This window comes from Dysidea avara, chromosome 1 (assembly GCF_963678975.1).
Source record: "Dysidea avara chromosome 1, odDysAvar1.4, whole genome shotgun sequence".
NCBI classification, from domain to species: Eukaryota; Metazoa; Porifera; class Demospongiae; order Dictyoceratida; family Dysideidae; genus Dysidea; species Dysidea avara.
This window is the reverse complement of record NC_089272.1, coordinates 49,145,878-49,166,090: the sequence shown is the minus strand read 5'-3', so window position 1 is coordinate 49,166,090 and position 20,213 is coordinate 49,145,878. Positions and strand designations below refer to the sequence as shown.

General features: G+C 37.5%; 2 protein-coding genes and 2 long non-coding RNA genes across 4 annotated transcripts in view; all 4 read left to right on the top strand.

Moving 5' to 3' along the window:
- LOC136267138 (E3 ubiquitin-protein ligase TRIM71-like) overlaps positions 1 to 2,033 on the top strand; it is a 50,871-nt gene extending 48,838 nt beyond the window's left edge. The window contains exons 3-6 of the mRNA XM_066062233.1: positions 313 to 1,360; positions 1,410 to 1,502; positions 1,577 to 1,645; positions 1,696 to 2,033. Of these exons, the coding sequence (XP_065918305.1) occupies positions 313 to 1,168 (856 nt within the window). The 3' untranslated portion in view covers positions 1,169 to 1,360; positions 1,410 to 1,502; positions 1,577 to 1,645; positions 1,696 to 2,033. The remainder of the gene's footprint in view (positions 1 to 312; positions 1,361 to 1,409; positions 1,503 to 1,576; positions 1,646 to 1,695) is intronic.
- Positions 2,034 to 6,888: 4,855 nt separating this feature from the next.
- Positions 6,889 to 8,426, top strand: LOC136250743 (uncharacterized). Its single transcript, XR_010698703.1, has 4 exons — positions 6,889 to 7,359; positions 8,061 to 8,162; positions 8,213 to 8,280; positions 8,338 to 8,426. It is a non-coding gene; the product is annotated as an uncharacterized lncRNA (long non-coding RNA).
- A 4,290-nt stretch (positions 8,427 to 12,716) lies between these two features.
- On the top strand, positions 12,717 to 14,561 carry LOC136250741 (uncharacterized). Its single transcript, XR_010698697.1, has 4 exons — positions 12,717 to 13,080; positions 13,922 to 14,047; positions 14,112 to 14,151; positions 14,204 to 14,561. It is a non-coding gene; the product is annotated as an uncharacterized lncRNA (long non-coding RNA).
- Positions 14,562 to 16,022: 1,461 nt separating this feature from the next.
- On the top strand, positions 16,023 to 19,476 carry LOC136266307 (uncharacterized). The gene is made up of 9 exons (XM_066061318.1): positions 16,023 to 16,480; positions 16,604 to 16,874; positions 16,939 to 18,478; positions 18,536 to 18,616; positions 18,674 to 18,754; positions 18,821 to 18,898; positions 18,992 to 19,057; positions 19,123 to 19,188; positions 19,277 to 19,476. Exons 1-5 carry the CDS (start codon positions 16,320 to 16,322, stop codon positions 18,736 to 18,738), a joined length of 2,118 nt encoding a protein of 705 aa, XP_065917390.1. The 5' UTR covers positions 16,023 to 16,319; the 3' UTR covers positions 18,739 to 18,754; positions 18,821 to 18,898; positions 18,992 to 19,057; positions 19,123 to 19,188; positions 19,277 to 19,476.
- The last annotated feature ends 737 nt before the right edge of the window (positions 19,477 to 20,213 follow it).

Here is a 20,213-nt window from a genome sequence, read left to right as displayed (position 1 = left end):
AGTGTGTGTTCTATTAGAGTGTTTTGTGGATAACATGTGAGGTGTGATTGTATTATACTTATTCAGTTAGTGTATACTAATGTTACACAATGACTATGCATATTAACACTACTACACAGTCAGTCTATACAGTCACACTACTATACAATAGCTATACATGTATTATTTTCCCATACAATGTGTCATACATACAAAACATACAAGTGATTATCATTCAAACTTTCCACTATAATGTTATCTCATTTCCAGGAAGTGATGTCACCAGTATTATTAATGTACAGTAGATCATGTGATCCTGTCATGTTACTGTAGGATATCAGTTGTACTGAGAGACTACAGCAAGATGAGAGAAGGACACTGCCAAGTGATCACTCATTATGGTGGGAACAAGTTTGGTAAAGTCCATGATGTTGCTATAGGAGTTAATAATGAAGTCATCGTTGCTGATGTTACTAACAAGTGTGTAATTGTGCTGGACTGTAACTTTGCCTTATTAGCAGTGATTGGACAAGGAAGTGGTGACAACAGATTGGTCAATCCTAATGGTGTAGCAGTCAGTAAGGATGGCATCATAGCTATTAGTGACTCTGATAGTCATCAAGTGAAGAAGTATTCCCTACAAGGGAAACTCTTATCAATAATTGGTAACAATATAGGGAACAACAATGGCCAGTTTAATAAACCTAGGGGACTAGTCTTCAGTAGTAATAAAATGTTGTATGTTGTAGATGGGAGGAATCGCAGGGTCCAGGTATTCCAACAAGATGATAAATTTGCATTTACATTTGGCAGTGAAGGGTTCAACCCTGGACAATTTCAGTATCCTGGTAGAATAGCAATTGATACTGACAATAGAGTGTTAGTTAGTGACCATGGTGGTAATCATATTAGTCTCTTCAGTAATACTGGCAGTTTTATTAGTAGGATAACATGTGACAAGCCATGGGCCATTACAGTTAGCCCTGATGGTCACATCATAGCTGGTTGTGGTGGTGATAACAATAAAATTAGAGTATGGAGCCCCACCCATCAGTTAATCGAACAGTTTGGAAAGAGGGGATCTCAACAAGGAGAATTTAATGCTATTACTGGTATAGCAATAAACTATTCTACTGGTAGTGTTTATGTTGTGGAGGGATACAACAATAGACTACAAGTTATCAGTTAAATAATTATTGTTATTTTGTGTGTTTGTATGGTGTAATCTATTATTACTATGGTTACTAATTGCTTATACAATATTCTAACTAGAGAGGTTGATTGGTACATATTAGTTTGTGAGGGATGATGGTGTGGTTGTTTTGTGTTGTTACTATGTAGCCATGACAACCACACAACCACTGTTACCAGGAAGTTACCAGTAAGTGTTGGTGATGACGAGCTGGTATACAAGTGTCTTTTCTATACAGGTGGAGAAAGTAGATGTGTACAATGAAGATCATCTGAAATGATGTCATTGGGGACTTTTAGCCAATCAGATTGTACTATGTGTACAGAATAAAGTAATCAAAATGTGTAACTTGACAATGTGTGAACTTTATAAACTACCAGTGTCCTGATCATGTGATCCACCCAGTGTAGTGACATCTACATGAGGGATTTGTTGTGGTTGTCAAGTGATTAAATCAGTCTTCACCTTAATAAGGTATGTGTACTACCTTATTTGGATGTGTCATTTAAATGTGTTTATTTCAGTAGGTGTTACAACATGTTCTCCTATTTACCAACGGACTACTCACACCCACACCACACCTCCACACTAGGGTATAGGGTCTGGTGATAATGGTTAGGATTTTTGGATCATCTGTCAATTTATTAGTTCTCCATTACCACATGTAGTAGATGATGTAATTCTAAGACATTCTGATTGGCTTAATGTATTTTAAACACATCAGTGTCCAATACTGACCAATATCACCAGATCCTACTCTCCTGTAGAGGTGGGTGTGGTCACTACTATACTGATTGGACAAATGTATTTCTGAGAATTAAATAAATCATTTTATTTCGTGTACATAATTATTACACAAACAGCCTGAACACCTTTAAGGGATTTATGACTTATGAGTAGTCTATAAACTAGATAACTCAGGGACACTTACTGATGCAGCATATAATACAAAACAATTATCCAAGTAAAATTATTAGAGACAATGCAGTATGGCACAAGCATTTGCCAAAATAATATCATGCAACTAAGCTTTAAACTGTAAAAATTTTCTCCTACCAAAATGTTATATCATATGACATGTACAGTAGTGAGGTTTATTTACATCACTATATGAAAAATAGATTTTTCTGTTGTTACCACTTCATAGTACTGTAACTTCAAAATTTCTTGGATTCTAGAACTGAAATTTCAGTTGATCATTCCTTTAGGTAAAGAAAATGTAATAAAATGGAATTCGTAGATCTGCTAATATGTGGGGTTCTTGCAGATCTGGTCACATTATTATTCCGAATGATGGTAAACATAATAGAACAGTCACTAGCTGCGTATGCAGTACTAGTGGAAACCTTCTTTCAGAATTCCTGTGTACACACACCAATGAGGTGATATTTCAAGTGTTGTTATGTACAATTAGTTATTAATAACCTTAAGCTTGTTGATATGGTGGCTACACAATCACTGCTATAATAATTGCCACACAGACAAAAATGATTTGTAGCAGTTTACCTACGATAAACTAATAGGGACTAAGAGTCAGGTCACTTTCCTAAAATAGTCCATTAAATACGCTTCTTGTTGACATGTGACCACAAGTTTGTCTACACTGACTATGGCCATTTTTTAGACAACTACACTTTTTTGTTGAATTGTCACAAACGCTATAGCTATAATTTTAGTTGTATCTAAATATTAGCTTATCATGAGTTCCAATATTGGTTGGAAATCAAACATACATTGCCACATCTTAATAACGACACAGTTCAATAACCAGTCTTCCAATCAGAGCACACCATCATGTTTTAATGCTACAAGACAAGGATAAGTGCAGCAAAATAATATACTTGTTTAAAATTGCCCTAATACAACATAACATCAATACAATAGCTAAGCAACTGAAGTTTTTGTTTACTGTAAATGAAAAAATATTATGTAAACAAACAAACATCCATACACATATACACAGAATACACAAACGACAACAAGACAAAGAGTGAAGTGGACTGCTCCAAAGTAAGACATCAGTGTATTTTAACAGGAAAAGCAAAAACAACTATTTTCATGTGTAGGTAGCTTCATGGTCAATTCTCCAAATCGAACATTTTACAGTCAAGTTTCTGACTAAGTGGGCAGGCCTGGCCATAATACTAAATTAAGTAATAAAGCTCATCTTCTCTCAATCCTCATAATATATACAGCTGTAGTATAGATTTAGTTGTAGCACAATAGAAACCATCAGCCAATGCATATGATAAAAGTGTTTTAGTTTACCAAATTGTTCAGATAACAGAAGTTCATACAGAGCCATTAAAACACTCTAATAAAACATACAACTATGACTGAAATACTCTAATTGAACAATCATATACAATTTCAAGCATTTCATTATCCACCATCTACTGTATGTGATAACATCACTACTCAACATTGTTTACAATGCAACCATGGTTACCAGTGTTGCAAAAGATTGAAATACTCTAATAGAACAGTCAAGTAAAATGAATTATTTTAAAGCTAATTATATTATGATAGCTGGTTGTGATCATTTAAACCAAACACCACACAATACTGAGGCACACAAAAATTTTACTGAAACTTTCCATAGTTAAAATGACGACTCATTTCCCACTTGAAGTCTACAGTGTACACTGTACTACTATACTTACCTCAAGTAAACTTTCACATGTACATCTGAACACTTCTGGTACTGGTACAGGCATGACTGTAAGTCTCTGGTCATCAAAACCTTCCAACTCCACATAGGTGCTCTTGTGGCATTTCTGTAAGTGAAATACAACAGCATGTAGCTAAATAACGTCCGAAGTTAAGCACTATTTTAGAAGTAGTGGTTAACTTTGTTCATGGAATTGTGAACACCACTAATATTCAAGATGCCTATGCCATAGGGTCACATCATTATGTGACTGGATTTGTGAAAAGGGATCTTTCACACACATCCAATTCCAGTAACTTCAGATATACATAAAATTATAAACTTGAACCATCCATTAAGCGATGTATACCAGTATATGTTGGTGGTCACCCTTTGACTAAATTTCAAGTAAATGTTCCCCGACCCTTTTTGCAAATCTGTTATGCACCTATCAATGTTATCCCCCACCTCCCCCCTCCCGGGCGTAGTGGGGGAAATGGTGGAGATTTGACTTTTTGAAAAATCAAATTCTCCACCCACTGGGGAACAACTAGTGGTCAAATCTCCATGTAGTATCACTGGAATAAACTTTAGGAAACAGATCAATTCTCATAGCTCGCAAGCTAAAGCAAACGCCTAAAATTTCGAACGGTCAAATGCCCCACTAGTGGGGCAAAATTTCTGATCAAATCGGCGAAAATCCCCCACTAATCCCTTAGTAAGCGCGGGAGGGGGGTAGTGGGACTTAACATTGATAGGTGCATTAGAACTAAACTAATAAAAATTACCCATTAATAATGTACAAGTGCATGATGCACGATTAATGATAGCAATAAAGGTGTCAAGAGCATGTATGTGCATGTAGTGATTCCACTTACAAGTTCAGGGAGGGGATACAATGGATGAATGCCGTTAGGAAACATTTGGTGTAATTTTGATTGGTCATAATAGGGGCGGATCCAGGAGCTGGCAAGGGGAGGGGCACAAACTGGCTAAGTTGTAGGTGGTTGGAGAGGGCCAGATTCTCTAGTTCAGTGCTGCATTTTTGAAGCAACAAATAATCACCTCTTAGTAGTGTCTTACAGTTGATTTTTGTCATTTTGGCCTTTTCGGATGGTTGTGAAGTCTTAAAGCTATTAAAAGGCTCTGAATATCTAGAAAACAGCAACGCGATAATTAATTTTAGAGGCGCTTAATACGCACGAAGGTGCTGGGATGGCAATTTTACAATTAGTTTGACTGGTTTGTTTTGGTTTCACGTGAATTTGTAATAAATAGTGCATATTTTCATGTGTTAATAAACTCATCTTGGCCTGACACAAAGTTTAGTAGCTATTTTAAGCAGAAGCATGGCTGCATAGCTCCTCCACAGGTGGAAGGGGGGGGGGGGCATTTGCCCCAAATGCCCCATGCTGGATCCGCTATTGCATAAAATAATATTGTGCCTGGCCAGACATTTGATTAAAAATTTAATTTGTTTTTAGAGGGTCAGGTAGTACTACAAAATTGATAATTGTACCCTTGAGTTTTGAGGATTCGACACTACAAAAACGGATTGGATTTATGTATATTTCCTTGTTTCAGGAAACCCATGGCCGAAAGACGATCTTTGAAAGCCCTCTAACTTTCCATATATTTACATTGCACAGTAAACATATGTAAAGTAGTTAAGATTTTAAATGTATGCAATGGAAGTTATTTAGTTAAGAATTTATTATTACTGATGAATGTGCACCACTGAATGAGACTGACTATGGTTACAACGCGCGAGCTGGACAGTCCGACCGAGGCTGCTAGACGTCAAGTTGCTATGCCAGCGATTAGGCCACTCCAAATAAATTCTGTTTCCCGTCCACCGCCCGCATCTGGTTACTGCCAGCTCTAAATATTCCATTATTCCGTATTCTTCCATTATTTTCCGGTTATTCTTGCATACTGATAGACTCAGTAAAAGCTATCTTGAAACAGTGTCAGCTCACGTGTCAGCTATCAAGTCAGCACAAACGTCGCGTTTGTGTTATTTTTGCAACTTACTAAGGAAGGAACAAGTTTAAGCATGCTTTTATGCAGCCTTTTTGGCTGTTCCAGGCAAATAATGGCTTGAAAGGCTAGCCAATCTTATAATGAAATAATGGAAATGGACCGCCCGCCCGCCCGCATGCGAATGATGCCAGTGTCCAGGACGGAAAACAGAGAATTTATTTGGAGTGGCCTTACTAGAACATGGCGCTCTGCATGGCCACTGTGACTTCTATCTATTTGGCTTATTATCACCATTCATCAGGTAGTCTAGTTGAAGCCGTTATCGCCATCGCAGAGTAACTTTATAATTTCCGTACTTGCAACAGCGCATTACTGCGCTAATGCTTCTTGGAAATGTTAGTTTATTATAGTTTACGGAAATTGTAAGAAGAAGTCGAGGAAGAAGTGGCTGACGGTGACAGCGGTACAGCTAGAGCAGTTAACACTAAGGTTTAACGCTGAAGTAGCGTGATGGTGGCGCGCATGGATGGAGGAGAAAGATCGCAGCTTGGCGACCCGAAATCCTGCCGTGGCCTTCAGACTATGGTGGCGCCATCGCCTTGTACGAGTATGTGTTTCCTGACTTTCAGTACCTCTGTGCCGCCTTTTGATACCCAAGCACAGTAAAGGCAAGCAGTAATTTGCATGTGTTTGTTATAGTTGATTTTAGTGTAGCAACACCGGCGGATCGCGAGATTTATGAACTAGCAGTTTTAGCGAATGACTGATGGTTACTCGAGGTTATGTTTGAGGTGAGTTGTGTGTATGAGATTGCACGTACTCCTTTGCATTTTTTTAGGGATGAGATACAATTTAAGACAAAGAATGGGCTAAGGCCACTCGGTAATTATGTTTCTGGTCCATCGCCCGCATCCTTTTTTACAGAAAGCGAAATTTCAGAAATACATGGGGAATATGCTCGCATCAGATTTTTGAAAAAGTTGGATTTCAGTAACAAATATTGGGCTGCTACAAACATACTAAATCTAACTGCTTACGTGTCACTATAATGTCAGAGTGCATAGTACGGATCAATATACTCTAATAGAACAGTCAGTAAATCACAAAAAATACTCTAATTGAGCAGTCACTTCATGGTTGATTTGTTGCTGAATTCTGCCCGGCCGCATCTAAAACTAAATTTCAGATGACCAGAAACATAAAAACAAATTGGAGTGGCCTAACCACATGAAAATTTTTAAAGTTTCAGGTTAGTGGTTATCATTAATGTGATATTGGTTGTTAGTGTGGATTGTATGTCAAGAAGTGTGTCTCCTCTAAGCGTAAGTGATATGGTACTTTGTGCATCTGTTTCCTCTAATCCAATTCTAGATCCAAAAAACTGTATTGGATGTTAGTGTGGAATGTGTGTCTCCTCTAAGTGTAAATGATATGGTACTTTGTGTATCTATCCTGGAATCCAATTCTTGATCAAAAATCTGTAATAGCACATACCCATGGCTCTCAAGTGTATTATCAACTTTACTGGTTAGGCACTGGACAGTGAACACAGAAGGTAGAGCTTGTATGAGGTCCTTATGACCAACTAGAGTGTTTTACAGAAATATAGTGGATTTATTCTGCTTGACTTTGGCATTATTAGAAGTTTAGGATACAGCATAATTGTTTGACATTTCTGATGCTAATGTATAGTTTTGCATAGTATTTACCATGCTATGACATTTGGCTTGATTGTTTGTGGGTACAATGACATGAAAATAGTGGCTATCTATATTATAATCCAACAAAAAAATTTGCAAGGTGGCTTCAAAATCTGAGCTTTTACATGCACACCATTGTTTACTACACATCAGATAAATGTATCCCTGTTACCATTAGCCTATGCAAAAACGTAACGCCACTGTGGTCCAATGTTAAAGAGGCAGATAATTTAAACTGCTTTTGTATAGTACTACTGTATGCAGTTCTATACTTATGTATTCATACTCAGTTTATATGTTTTATTAAATTTTCAATCCTGAAAAAATCAAAAGAACTTTAGAAATTTTACAAACTAGGTAAGTTTACATGAAGACCGTCGCATTTACTAGGTTGACTATGGTAGTGAGGTGAACCTTACTGCTACAACAACATACCATCAAAATACAAGGATTCTTAATTCATCACTTTGTACAGCTGTAAAATATTTTGTACTGGTATTGTGATGTGTTTTCCTATTACCAGCAGTAGTTCACATGCGTATCTTCTTTTCAATAGCATTCTCTGCGTCGGACCATTCAGCATGTAATAGAATTATTATTCAGGGATTGATCGCTGCCCAGGACAAGCTGTTTTGGCATCTAGATTGATTATTTCCTAGTGAGTTACTTGAAGGATAATTCTATAGTAGGTAATATATTTTTTGTTAGATATGACTATTAGAAAGATACGACTTTAAGAGGTGGAACGTTGTTTGGAAAAGATACAATACTAACAGGTATCTAATCATACTGTACAATGTTTTGGCATTACATCTATTTTTTTCCATTTACAGTGCACGGAAAACATTCAGGCAATGAGTCTGCCAGTGATAAAGCTTGTCGTATTGATGATTCGTAGAGATGAACAAAATTACCACATGGTACTACCTTGTAACACTAGGTGCTGTTTACTCAGTTGTGCTAAAGTTCTCTCATACCAATACAGCAATCTTACACTACAGTGTTTCATCGCATGCTATCTTTAAGTTCTCTAACTCACCCACTCATATGTATGTACTTTATTCAACCTTGTCACAGTGCTATATTTTAGGTCAATCTTATATAAAAATAAGTGTTTTGTGGCTAATTCCATGAAAGTAACTTTTCAGCTGGAATAATTTTCACCATGTTATATACAGAAGTTTCATAGACTGTCTGACTCATTGTTAACCACCTCACATTAGTAAACAAGAGTTTCCAGCATGTTTGCCTCATGGCTCCACTGTCATTTCTCTACCAGACAATGATATAGTCTGGTAGAAATAACAGCTTAGTGTATTGATAATAATATTGAACAAAAAAATATATCATCTATGAATTTTAATAATTATGTGTGCTAATTATTAATGTGGCTTTTCTCTGAAACTCTTAGACAACCTCATTAAAATAACTCAACAGGGTCTCCTGCTTGAAACCTTTTGCATGTTATCTTCCCTATACATGTTTATTATAACATGTCAGTTACATGTGTATTTGCTTTTGTTGTGCATGTTGGACTGCACATAATGTGATGAAGGGAAAGTGTGTTGCATGTTATTGGTATAGCAGATTATTGTTTTGTGAAGCTGTTAAGATAGCCTCCAGCATAATTTTTTTTGCGATTATGAAATCTGTGAGACATGAACAGTTTCTCTGTAACTACAGATCTCTTGTGGATACTATAACATGGCAAAGTTATGAATGTACAGATGGTTTAGGCAAAAGTGTGCTCATTCGAAAAATTTTTAGAAGCTCAGTTTGCAGGCAGAATTTTTTTCAGAAAATGGAGACACTTTATCTACTTGTTTTGCTGTTATTGTTGATCACACTACACAACTATGAATTGTGCACAGGTGGTTCACTGGGCAGCAATGGCAGTGCTTCACACAGCTACTAGAAGGTTTGCTATGCTTATGTAGACTATTGCGTAATCTTTGAAACAGAAAACACTGAGCATTTTGTAACAGGATCACATTTCTGGTAATTTTTATGTTGAAAACACTGTGGTGTGTCAATAATATGAAATTAGAGACCCACCGATTATGCTGGTGTAATAATGAGCATACCGTATAGTAAAAAATTTTAGCGGTAAAAGACTGACGAATTTGACGAGTAGCGTTCAATTTGCCAAAGTTTTTTTTGCCAATTATTTTAGTTGATCACACGAGTACATTGAGACTCGCATTGAGTAACTAGAACTTGAGATGAAGGTCAGTTCGTACAACCACGCAATAAAGATCAAGCTGACTTTGGAGATCTTGATTTTCCTAGGAATGTGTCCCACAGTTGTAAGCACTAGCATTTCCAACTGGCTTCCCGTTCACACGTCAGTTAGTTTGCCACCTCGTGATCGATTTGGCCAAATACTTTGATATACGTGATAACCTCTGCTACTGGAGTTCACTGAGAAGCAAATACAGTCGTTCTCGGCATCGCAGGAGGTAGAGAAGCACACCTTTGCTAGTGCATCGTTAGATCACTTAGCTACAAAAGTACTGCTACAACAACAACGTTAGCTACCTATATGCTTACTACACTACTTAACTGATGAGTTGACCTTGTCGTCTTATCCTTACCAAGATCCTTACGTACCATACAGTAAAAAGTTTGGCGAATATTATTTCAATCGCCAAAGTTTTTTCTGCCAATTTTTTCAACAGAGTGGTTTCATCACACTTTTTTACCGCCAAAGTTTTTTACTATACGGTAATAGGTTCCTGAACGCATTGAGCATAATGCTAGCATAATAGGCAGAACACTTGTGCATTACCATACTTATCAAAATACATATCACAGAAAAGATCAATATACTCTAATAGAGCAGTCAGAGAATAATCCGACAGCTGACTGTTCTATTAGAGTATATTGATCTTTACTGTGACATGCATTTTAACAAGCAAGGATTTACAGTCTGTGCTTCTGCAACTACTGTTTTCCCATAAAGTGCAAATTTACTAGTAAAACATGGGAACTGAGGTATGAATATTGAGCATACTTTGAGCATAATAGGTAAATGTTGAGAATTACTTTAAGCATATTAGGAAAAATTTTGAGCTGGGCAGCATATATAGCGCAGTAGGTAAAATAATGAGCATATTCGGCGGGTCCTTATATGAAATACAGTATTGAAGTACCACTACCTCCACAAACAAAGATTATAAGGAGGCTGAATGTGACCGGATCTGTGAAAACCCGACACAATCACGCATTTTTCAAATTTCTGTTTATTAAATATTTATAATCTACTTAGCCAAGTGTATCCTCTGGCAAAGTTTCAGCCTCATATGCCAATAACTTTGGGAGTTACAGCCCTACAAAGTTACACCAACAGAAAAATTGATTTGTACAGCAAATATAGGGAAAATAAATTGAAGGTGTCTACAATAACGGTTGTAACTTACCAACGAATTGAGGTACAGAGCTACAATTTTCACTATCGTGTTCACCATGAACTGGGGAATCAATTACTGGGTAAGTTTTTCCTTTACTCATCCTTCTTCACTGCATACAAAGGCGAAATTCATGAAGAAAAATCGATTGCGTACGATTGCTTTGATGCGTCGTAAACAAACACTCATATAACTTCCGTATCCTTGGATCTACTGCAACAAAACAAAGATTTGCCAACTCTTCTTGAGTAGGCGAATAAGATGATATCCAGGATTTTGCTGTTAGTCCCTTCCTTCACAAAGAAAGAGGCGTTCAAAAAATTTACAGAATTTTTTCAATAATACACAAGTATTTCACCATTGTATTCAATGCTTTATACTGTAAATTTAGGCTTGCGTGATTGTGTCGGGTTTTCGCAGATCCGGTCACAAATGTTGTAACTGTCATATCACCAACAAATACATACAGGATGTTTCTGCTAGCCACAATAATTGTTTGGCTAGTTATCAGTCCTCCATATGTGCTGTATAGAGACTATTGTCATGTATGTATGAACGTCAATTCACTTAACTTTACATATAATGTATGTATGGTAATGCTGTGTGTTACATGTTTGTTAATCTTTTAGTTCCTTCTCCAAGTGATTTGGTAGTCAACTTACAATTTGTTGATTACAAGCCTGTTGTTATCATAACCTGGAATGTGAGTGGGTACAAGTGTGTGTGTGGATATAGAGTACTGGTCTGGTAACAAGGCTGCTCGGCTTAGTAATTAAAGCTGCTGATCATAAAACTTTACTCACATTGTTTAAATGGGGACCAGCCTGTGTTGTAGTTTATCCAGCTATATTAGTTTATAAACACCTATTACAAATATCAGCTGTCAATGACAGATCTTTTAGGTGTGCATAACATACAGCATATTAAGGATAGAGTCCATAGTGTTTTATCCTCTTCTTGTTACACATTTTGAACACTGATGCAATGTGCACTTATTACTGAATCTTATGTGTCTATAGGCATCATCATTGTCACATAACATGACTGAGGTGGAGGCCTTAAATGTCTCTTTGACTGGTGAAGATGATATGACAACTACCTTCCAAGTATCACCTAACACAACTACCTTCCAAATGTCACATAATATGACATCAGATGATAATGTTTCCAGACATCTTGATGTTGGAACAGATTACATCATTTCTGTTTGTAGTGTGAACAGTGTGGGATGTACTGAGACAGTTAGTACTTCATTAGGTATGTACTGTACAGGGGGTTAAGTGGTGAATTACAGTGGAACCTGTATTAGTGGCCACTTGTATAGAAAGGCCACCTTGAAAAGGGTTAACCATAAGTGGGAAGTTTATACACTAATTCACCTGTCCAAAAAGTTTTTCCCTGAAGCAACCAGTTTAGACAGGTTTCACTGCATACGTATCTGTTCCAGACAACTTAAGATGGTGTTGTTGTGTCCTTATTTTGGAGGTGTAAATGTGTACATCAATACATGAACATGTGTCAGGTCTCCTTATGAGGTGTCCAGATGTAAGGGGTCTGTTTACTGAAATACAAATATGAAATCTAGACAGTGTAGGACTAGTGTCCTGATTGTCAAGGTGTTTATGTTTTGGGCCCTTGTACAAGTATCTGCAATAACCATTTTAATTACACACTTTCAGAGGTACCAGCTTTTTATAATCAGGTGGTCTCCTGGACAGCAATATTGTGTAGCATTTCATTGACTGTTATGTTTTATACTTATATTGTAGCTGTACGATGGCTCCAGTCAGCATCAATCATGCTGCTTCTAAATAGCCAGTCCATCTACATATCATGTGATGTGACCAAGTCAACTCCTAGTTTTAGCAAGACTGAACTACATGTGATGAGGTCACTTCTGATGTGTTCACTAGACATACTGAAATATCAGTCATGGCTGATACTGACTACCACATTTCTGTGCTGGTAGTTGAATCACAAAACAGTACAGGTGTATGCCACTGGAGAATTACAGTATAGTAGAAACTGTCTCAGTACCAAAACTTACACCAGAGCTGAATCCCACACACTAATCATAGCCAAGCTCAAAACAACAGCCAGAACCAACAGAACAGCCAGAACCAACAGAACAGCCAGAACCAACAGAACAGCCAGAACCTGGAACATCCTGTAAGTTTTTAACTAGCTTGAACTGGTTAGAAGCTGCACAGTTACACTGTACTGCATGTAGCTAACTGAATGGTTTTTACTTGTGCACTTACCTATTGACATGCTTGGATGATTATATGCTGCAATTGTTAATAGTAACTGTAGGGTCTATATTATGGCCTTATATTGTAGTGACGGATACAGTGCACTAGCTATGGTTAAACATTTGTTTTAGGAAGGTGTCAGGTTGGTGTCATCAGTGTGAACAAGAGACTAATAACTTTAGTCATTGTGTAGGATCCATAAATTGTGAAACATCCATTTCATTTTAATGCACCATGGAGGAATGCCTCACATGTCCAGTATTACCAACAAGTGTCCAGTGGAATTTGAATGCCTGAGATTACAAACACCAAGAAACTGTGTAACTAAATTTTTATATTTAATATACTGAATGGTCGTCTGAAAATAAACGACATTTTGAATAGTTGGTAGTAGTTTTGAAGTTTGCTTATAGTAGCCCTGTATGTTACAGATTGTCCCTAGTGACATACATACATATATACTACATCCAATATAGCCTATTGCTCTTGAGAAATCAATGTGTTTGAAATGTGGTTGAATCGCTAGAGGGTTGTGGCTCCTTTGGTGCATGCTAATACTGGAGGATAGAGTCACCACTGTGTCTGTCTTCTTGCATTTGACACTTTTTGTGCCTACACTCTGACTCCTTGTATTGACAGGCTTTAAACTTCTCAAGGGTCCCTCTATGTGGTCCCTACTGAGATAGCAGTTCCTATAGCTACAACAGGTAACTAAGTAGATATGATTTGTGATACTTACATACTGTTCCCTCCTACAGCTTCTTCATTCCTTGATGAAAATGCTATGATATACATTGCTGCATTGTGTGCAGTTATTGGTGTTATCACTGTATTGCTGGTCATCATATCTTGCTGTTTGTGTGTATTAAGAAGAAAGAGCCGAAGTATGATTAGTTATATGGAATACTTTTGTTGTGAGTTTTATGTGACAATTTTATTTGTGTGCAGGAAAGATGAATTTCCTGTCATCTGACATGGAAACAAAAATGTGAGTTATACATAGATGTGTGGCATACATGAACTGTTTTCTATTAACCCAGAGTCCATCTTGACCAATCATCATCACCCAGCTCCAGATCTACTAATAAATCTATTAAGGATCAGAGTGATCGAATAATTTGTGTTGTAAATTTGTTGATGAGGGAAAAGTTGTAGCTACGGTGAAACCACCTGACAACTTTCCTTGAAAACATGGAGATCTGTGACCATGCTTGCATGTTCCAGCAAAAACAATCTTGGTTCCAAAATGTCTATTATATGTAGGGAGGCTCCACTGTGTATGTGTTACCTTTTTTTTACTTGCTAAATACAAGTTGTAGCTTTCACACATATTCTTTGTATAGGTTATGCCACGATAATTGCTATACATAATGTATATTGTGGTGATTGATGCAATAGTGTAATGCTTATAATTATTATAATACAACTATGGAATTTTAATTATAATTTGTAATTATCAAAACTACTAATATTTGTTGGTTGATATTTCTAGAATATTAATTATGGACAAAATGCTTAAAATGTAGTGTCTAGCCTTTATTTGCACATGTTTAAAACAGTGTTGAAACCAAGTTGGGTCAACCAGGTCACATTTTATCCGGGTCTGACCTGGAGTAGATCATGTGTGAAACAAATTAAATAGTTGGATGATTTGAAAGTATTAATGCGTCATAGTCTAGTCCTGCTGCAACCCAGCTTCTTTCATGAGCCATTTCCACTTATCAGGACTGCTTTGTTGTCTGTACAAAGCCATACATACAGCCATGCCCGTTTGTCAGTAGTTTCAGCTTGCACGAATCCATATCTGTTGCTCACTACTTGATTGTTATTGTACAAGACATGGTCTAATCTTGTGGTAGGCCAGCTTCTTTCGTGAGCCACTCTCACTTTTAATATCAGGAATGTGTGATACTGTATGTGGAACCATGCTACTGTAATTTATTAGTATGGTGAGTTAAAGCTACACTCACTTAAGAGGAATGTATCTTGCTGTTTGCAAACAACCATGACCACTGACTGATCATTAATTATTAAGCCTGCGCCTATTATGTCGGAGTAATCTTGAGAATAATAGGTCACCAATTTCAATTAGAGGATATGCACTGCCGAATACATTCTAATGAACACGTGATTTTTTCATACGTCATGACGGTGAACGGAATGCGAATCGATTCATTACATGGACGGTAGATCAGTTACGAGCAATTCTTACTAAGTGACATATCCTTCTGCCTAAGAAGTAGTACATCCGGCGAGAAGAAGCTGGCCCGTGGCTTTAGTGGCGAGTTCCAGTTCGAACATTCATTCACTGCCCATACTTTTATATGAGTTTTTCGTGACCTTGTGGTAATCGTTCACGACAACAGAAAGCCTGCTTGTAGCTTAAAAGGCGAGTTATACTTCGAGCCGCATTCACTACCCAGTACTTTTATATGGAATTTTCGTAAATCTTCGATAGTCGTTCACCATCAACTTTTTTTGGAAGCGCCGCGCCGCTGATCATTTTTCGTTCGAATAATATAGCATGCATATCCTCTATTCCGGAATAATAGGATGGTTACAGGCATAATTTTAGAATAATCGGACGACCACGGGAATAATCGGTGGAATTAGGGGGCGTGTCTCTGTTTGATTACCTAGAAGAAAGAGTTAAGTTACCACATGATATAAAGCTGACAGGAGTGCTGGCTGAAAGGAGCTGAAAAACCTCTAAAAGATCGATATACTCTAATAGAACGCTCAAATACTCTAATAGAGCAGTCAGATCGTTTCATGTTAACAATCTGCAGCCAACATCAGGGATTTAACTGCATGATTAGGGGTGGGGTAAAAGCGGGACGGGGACGAAAGGGGGTAAAAGCGGGACGGGGACGAAGCCATGTTGACGTAGCTGTGCTCACGTGTCACTGAGAGATTTCTGCAATAAGCCATAGCTGAGAGCAGCATTCTTTACTTCAGAGGTGCTATTTATAATAAAGCTTGAGAGATTTAGCTACATTATACTCAAACTTACAAGACAGACTTATTGTAACGGTGACTTAAATCAGTTTGAGCTACTTAGTATCTGCTGAGACTAATCTCTTTATGGATGACTAGGAAGATGGCTCGAATCACGACACAGATGACTGCACAGTGATTTCAAATGGTGCCCTCGAAATGGAGGAGATTGTATCCTATTTAGAAGGAGCTGGAACCAACTACAAAGATTTTTTGAACACCTCTGTCAAGCCACCCGTGCAACCCCAAGGAGGAACACTGATATTGTTTGATTTAGGTCCAGATGAATCTCAATGGGAGAGCAACAAAAAGAAGCTAAGGTATAGTGAGCTATGCAATCATGAACATATAGAATTATATCAAGAGTTATTATTAACTCTTGCCTATACCTATATTGTTTGTGTATATTATACTGTGCTAAAATTACCTCTTTATCTACACAGATGTGACCAATATAGATGGGTCCATAAAGGCACTAGGACTTTTGACCGTGGGAATTATTCTGTGAAGAAGAAGACTGGAGCTATTGATGTAGCAGGGATAGAAAAGCAAACTGGTGATAACTCCTTCAAGCGGTTGGAATATTGGGGTATTGGCTCAAGCTATTTAATTCACTATCTGGGAGATCACAATGCATTTGTACCATGTGCACACCGGAACAGCAAGAAAAGTACCAAACCATTTGTACGGTCAGCACCTCACATTAAGGAAAAGGTATAGTGTAATAGTTAAGCATGAAATAGTTAGGGACCTGCCTATTATGTTCAAAATTTTGCAGGTTACTAATAAAGGACCAATGATGTCAGCACAGAAAGTTTATCAACAGTTCGTCAATGAAGATGAAGGTGGGCCTAGACATGTCATCAACACACCTAGAGACCAGAATCAAATCAAAAACTTCCAGAAAGATGAGAATCGCCAGTTCCGGATTTCACATGATGGTATTTACAACACATACCAACTATGTTTCCAGCTGCAACTGAAAGATCGTAAGGGAGAGCCCCAAAATTTTCTTCGAAATTTTCAAGTGTACCCAACAGTCTGTGTTCACATGGTACCACATCCTCTCTTGGAGAATTTAGAGATGCTTCTGAAAGTTTCCACGACCCCTGTAACCCTGCATTATGACACTGTTTTCAACATGGGAGATTTCTATCTGTCTACTCTAGTTTTCCGAAATGCTATTTTCAAGAAAGATCCTATCACACCAGTGGCTTTCTTTATCCATTCCAGGAGGTTTCAGGAAGACCACATGCTGTTTATGAAAACCATAAGAAAGTCACTACCTCTGCTTGCTTCAAAGAAGATTCTAATGGTTACTGATCGAGAATTTGATTTTTCTGATGTGTTTCCAATGTGTCTGAATGTTTTTTGTTGGAACCATCTAGAACTTGATTTGCATTTTTACTTGAAGAATTCAGCCAATTGTAAGCCATCTGAGATTAGTTATTATGCCAACAGTTTCAAAGCTTTGATGATTGAAGAAAATGAAGATGATTTCGACAGTTCCTGGAGCATCACCAAGGCTTCCTTTACGAATCCAACTGTTCTGAGATATTTTGAACAAAAGCTTTTGCCAGCGTTTAAGGAGCATTCATCCATTTGGAAACTTAGAGAAATGGGGGTTTCTGATCCAGAGAATGGGCTAACAAATAATCCATCTGAATCCATGAATGCTGTTCTCCACAATCTGCAGCAATGGAAACAAGTTCCCCTTGATGTTATCTGTGTATCTCTATTTCATCTTTCAAGCTATTACCAGCGAGAAATTATTAGGGCTTACCATCTTTGTGGTTCATGGCAATTGAAAGAAGAACTCTCTTACTTGCAGCGAGATGCCAGTCTAATGCCATTCTTGCCAAAAGCAATAGACCCCAAAGAAATTGTGGCCAAAGCCGGGGATAGAATTTTACCATCTTATGAAGAAGCCAGCCCTTGCTCTTTTCGTGATGACACTACTGCTTCAGTATCCAGTGACAAAGCCACTTGCAAGCTAAACAGTCAGCTAGCATTGGCACGAGAAGCAGTTCATGACAAGCGAGTTGGTTTGACTGAAATGGGATGTTGGATTGTAAGAGGTGCAGATAATGAGACACCGTATGCTGTCCGACTGTTTCCAAAAGAGACTTGCTCCTGTCCTTCAGTGAAAAAATGTTACCACATAATTGCCTGCAAGCTAATGATAGGGCAGGACATCAGTGACCACACCAAGCCTAATATGACACTGCTTACTCAGAGGGTGAGACAGAAGAACAAAGAAAGACCTTCTGGTAGAAAACCTCCAAGAAAAAGAGATTTTAACCAGGTTGCTGCTAATAGTAAGTTTATAGTATTTCCAATAGATGTGTACATATTCTTGTATTTCCATGTTACAGATGTCAATGACAGTGAAGGTGAAGGTGAAACAGTTCACAATAGCCATCAATCAATGGAACAAAAGGATGGCCGCAATATAGGTAGTACATCAATTGTTTTGTCATATATACATGTATAGGTACTACCATTCAACACAGGCACAGACAATACTGCAGCTGGAAAAACCAATCACGTTGTTAGCCAACCTTCTAAGAAACACTGATGTGCTTCCATAGCAGGTCAGTTTATTATTAGAATATGGACTACATACATAATGTTAATATATAATTTAATTGTGAAATTAGAACCAAGTCAACCAACCACCTGCACTGAGGCAACTCCTGATCTTGATGAAAGTATTACTGAAAATGTGGAGAATGAAGGTACATAGACCCATACTTTAATGTTCACATGCTATGCAGTAGCTAAAATGATAATGCTGAATGATGTATTTCTTATCTTCATTATGATTGTAGATGTCAACACCAACTCAAATGTGGAAGATCATGAAGATCGGAACTGTATCTTGAATAATTCTAATGGTACGTGAGTTCACATGCATAGTACACTTATCCTAATACTGTCATAATTTCACACTACATAATAGGCAGCAATCACAACATAAGCAGACGGCTTAGTGACTATGTTTCACACACTTGTTTGGCATCTGAAGGTATACTTACACTCTAAAATGATTATAACATGCATACTTATTGCTCTGATCTGATGAGTGTACTTTGATTTTAATTTGTTAACAATAGATCTTAAAAGATTTACCAGAGTGAGTGAGTCACCTTATACTTCAAGAATATTACGGGAAAGGATGAGCAATGTTTCAGCTTCCAGAGACTTTGCCTGTTGCGATTCTACCAAGTTTAAGTGGTCTAGTATTCTGAAAAAGTTGCAGAAGATGTATCCTAAAACACTTCTTTGTCCACATGTCTGTAGAATAAGCTTGAAAGAGGTATGTACAACAGTTAAAAGACATGTACGTAGATGATTTTGCATTTGTTTGTAGCAAATTGCTGATTTAGTGGTGGGAAAGATAGTAGTTGTCCAGACTATGAGAAATAACCAAGTTGCATTTCTTAGACGGCTTCCTGATGAGAATAATGTACCAGCAGTTCAGGTGATTATTATAAAACATATTACACATATAATAGCTAAATGGTCAAATGAAATTAGTCAAAAGTACATTTCATGCACAGGTGATTTGTACATATGATGAACCAGACATCATGGAATTGAATTATCATGCTGGGACAGCTTGTCGTTCACTTGCTCATGCAGTTTTAACTGTCTACACTGGAGTGAAATGCTGTAAACCAAATGATGCCGATGCAGTTACAGCAGTGCTTCTCATTGCGACATGCCTGGATGAGAATTTGGACCTAGCTAGAGCTTATGTGAATCTTCAAGACACATCACAATACCTCCACAGCTTCCTAAGCTTGAAAGCTCCAGATGTTGGCACATTACACCTATCTATGTAACAAAAACAGTTCTGCCAGACTACAATAGATCATGTTAATCTCTACTGTTTCTGCCAGACTCCTTGGATTGATGGGTCTACATCAAGAGTAATTTATGGAGATCACCAAAAGGAGTATAAAGCGTATCAATGCAGCAGATGCGAAGACTGGTTTCATAAAGCCTGCCTGAATGCTCTTGGCATACCAATACCTACACGCAAAAGTG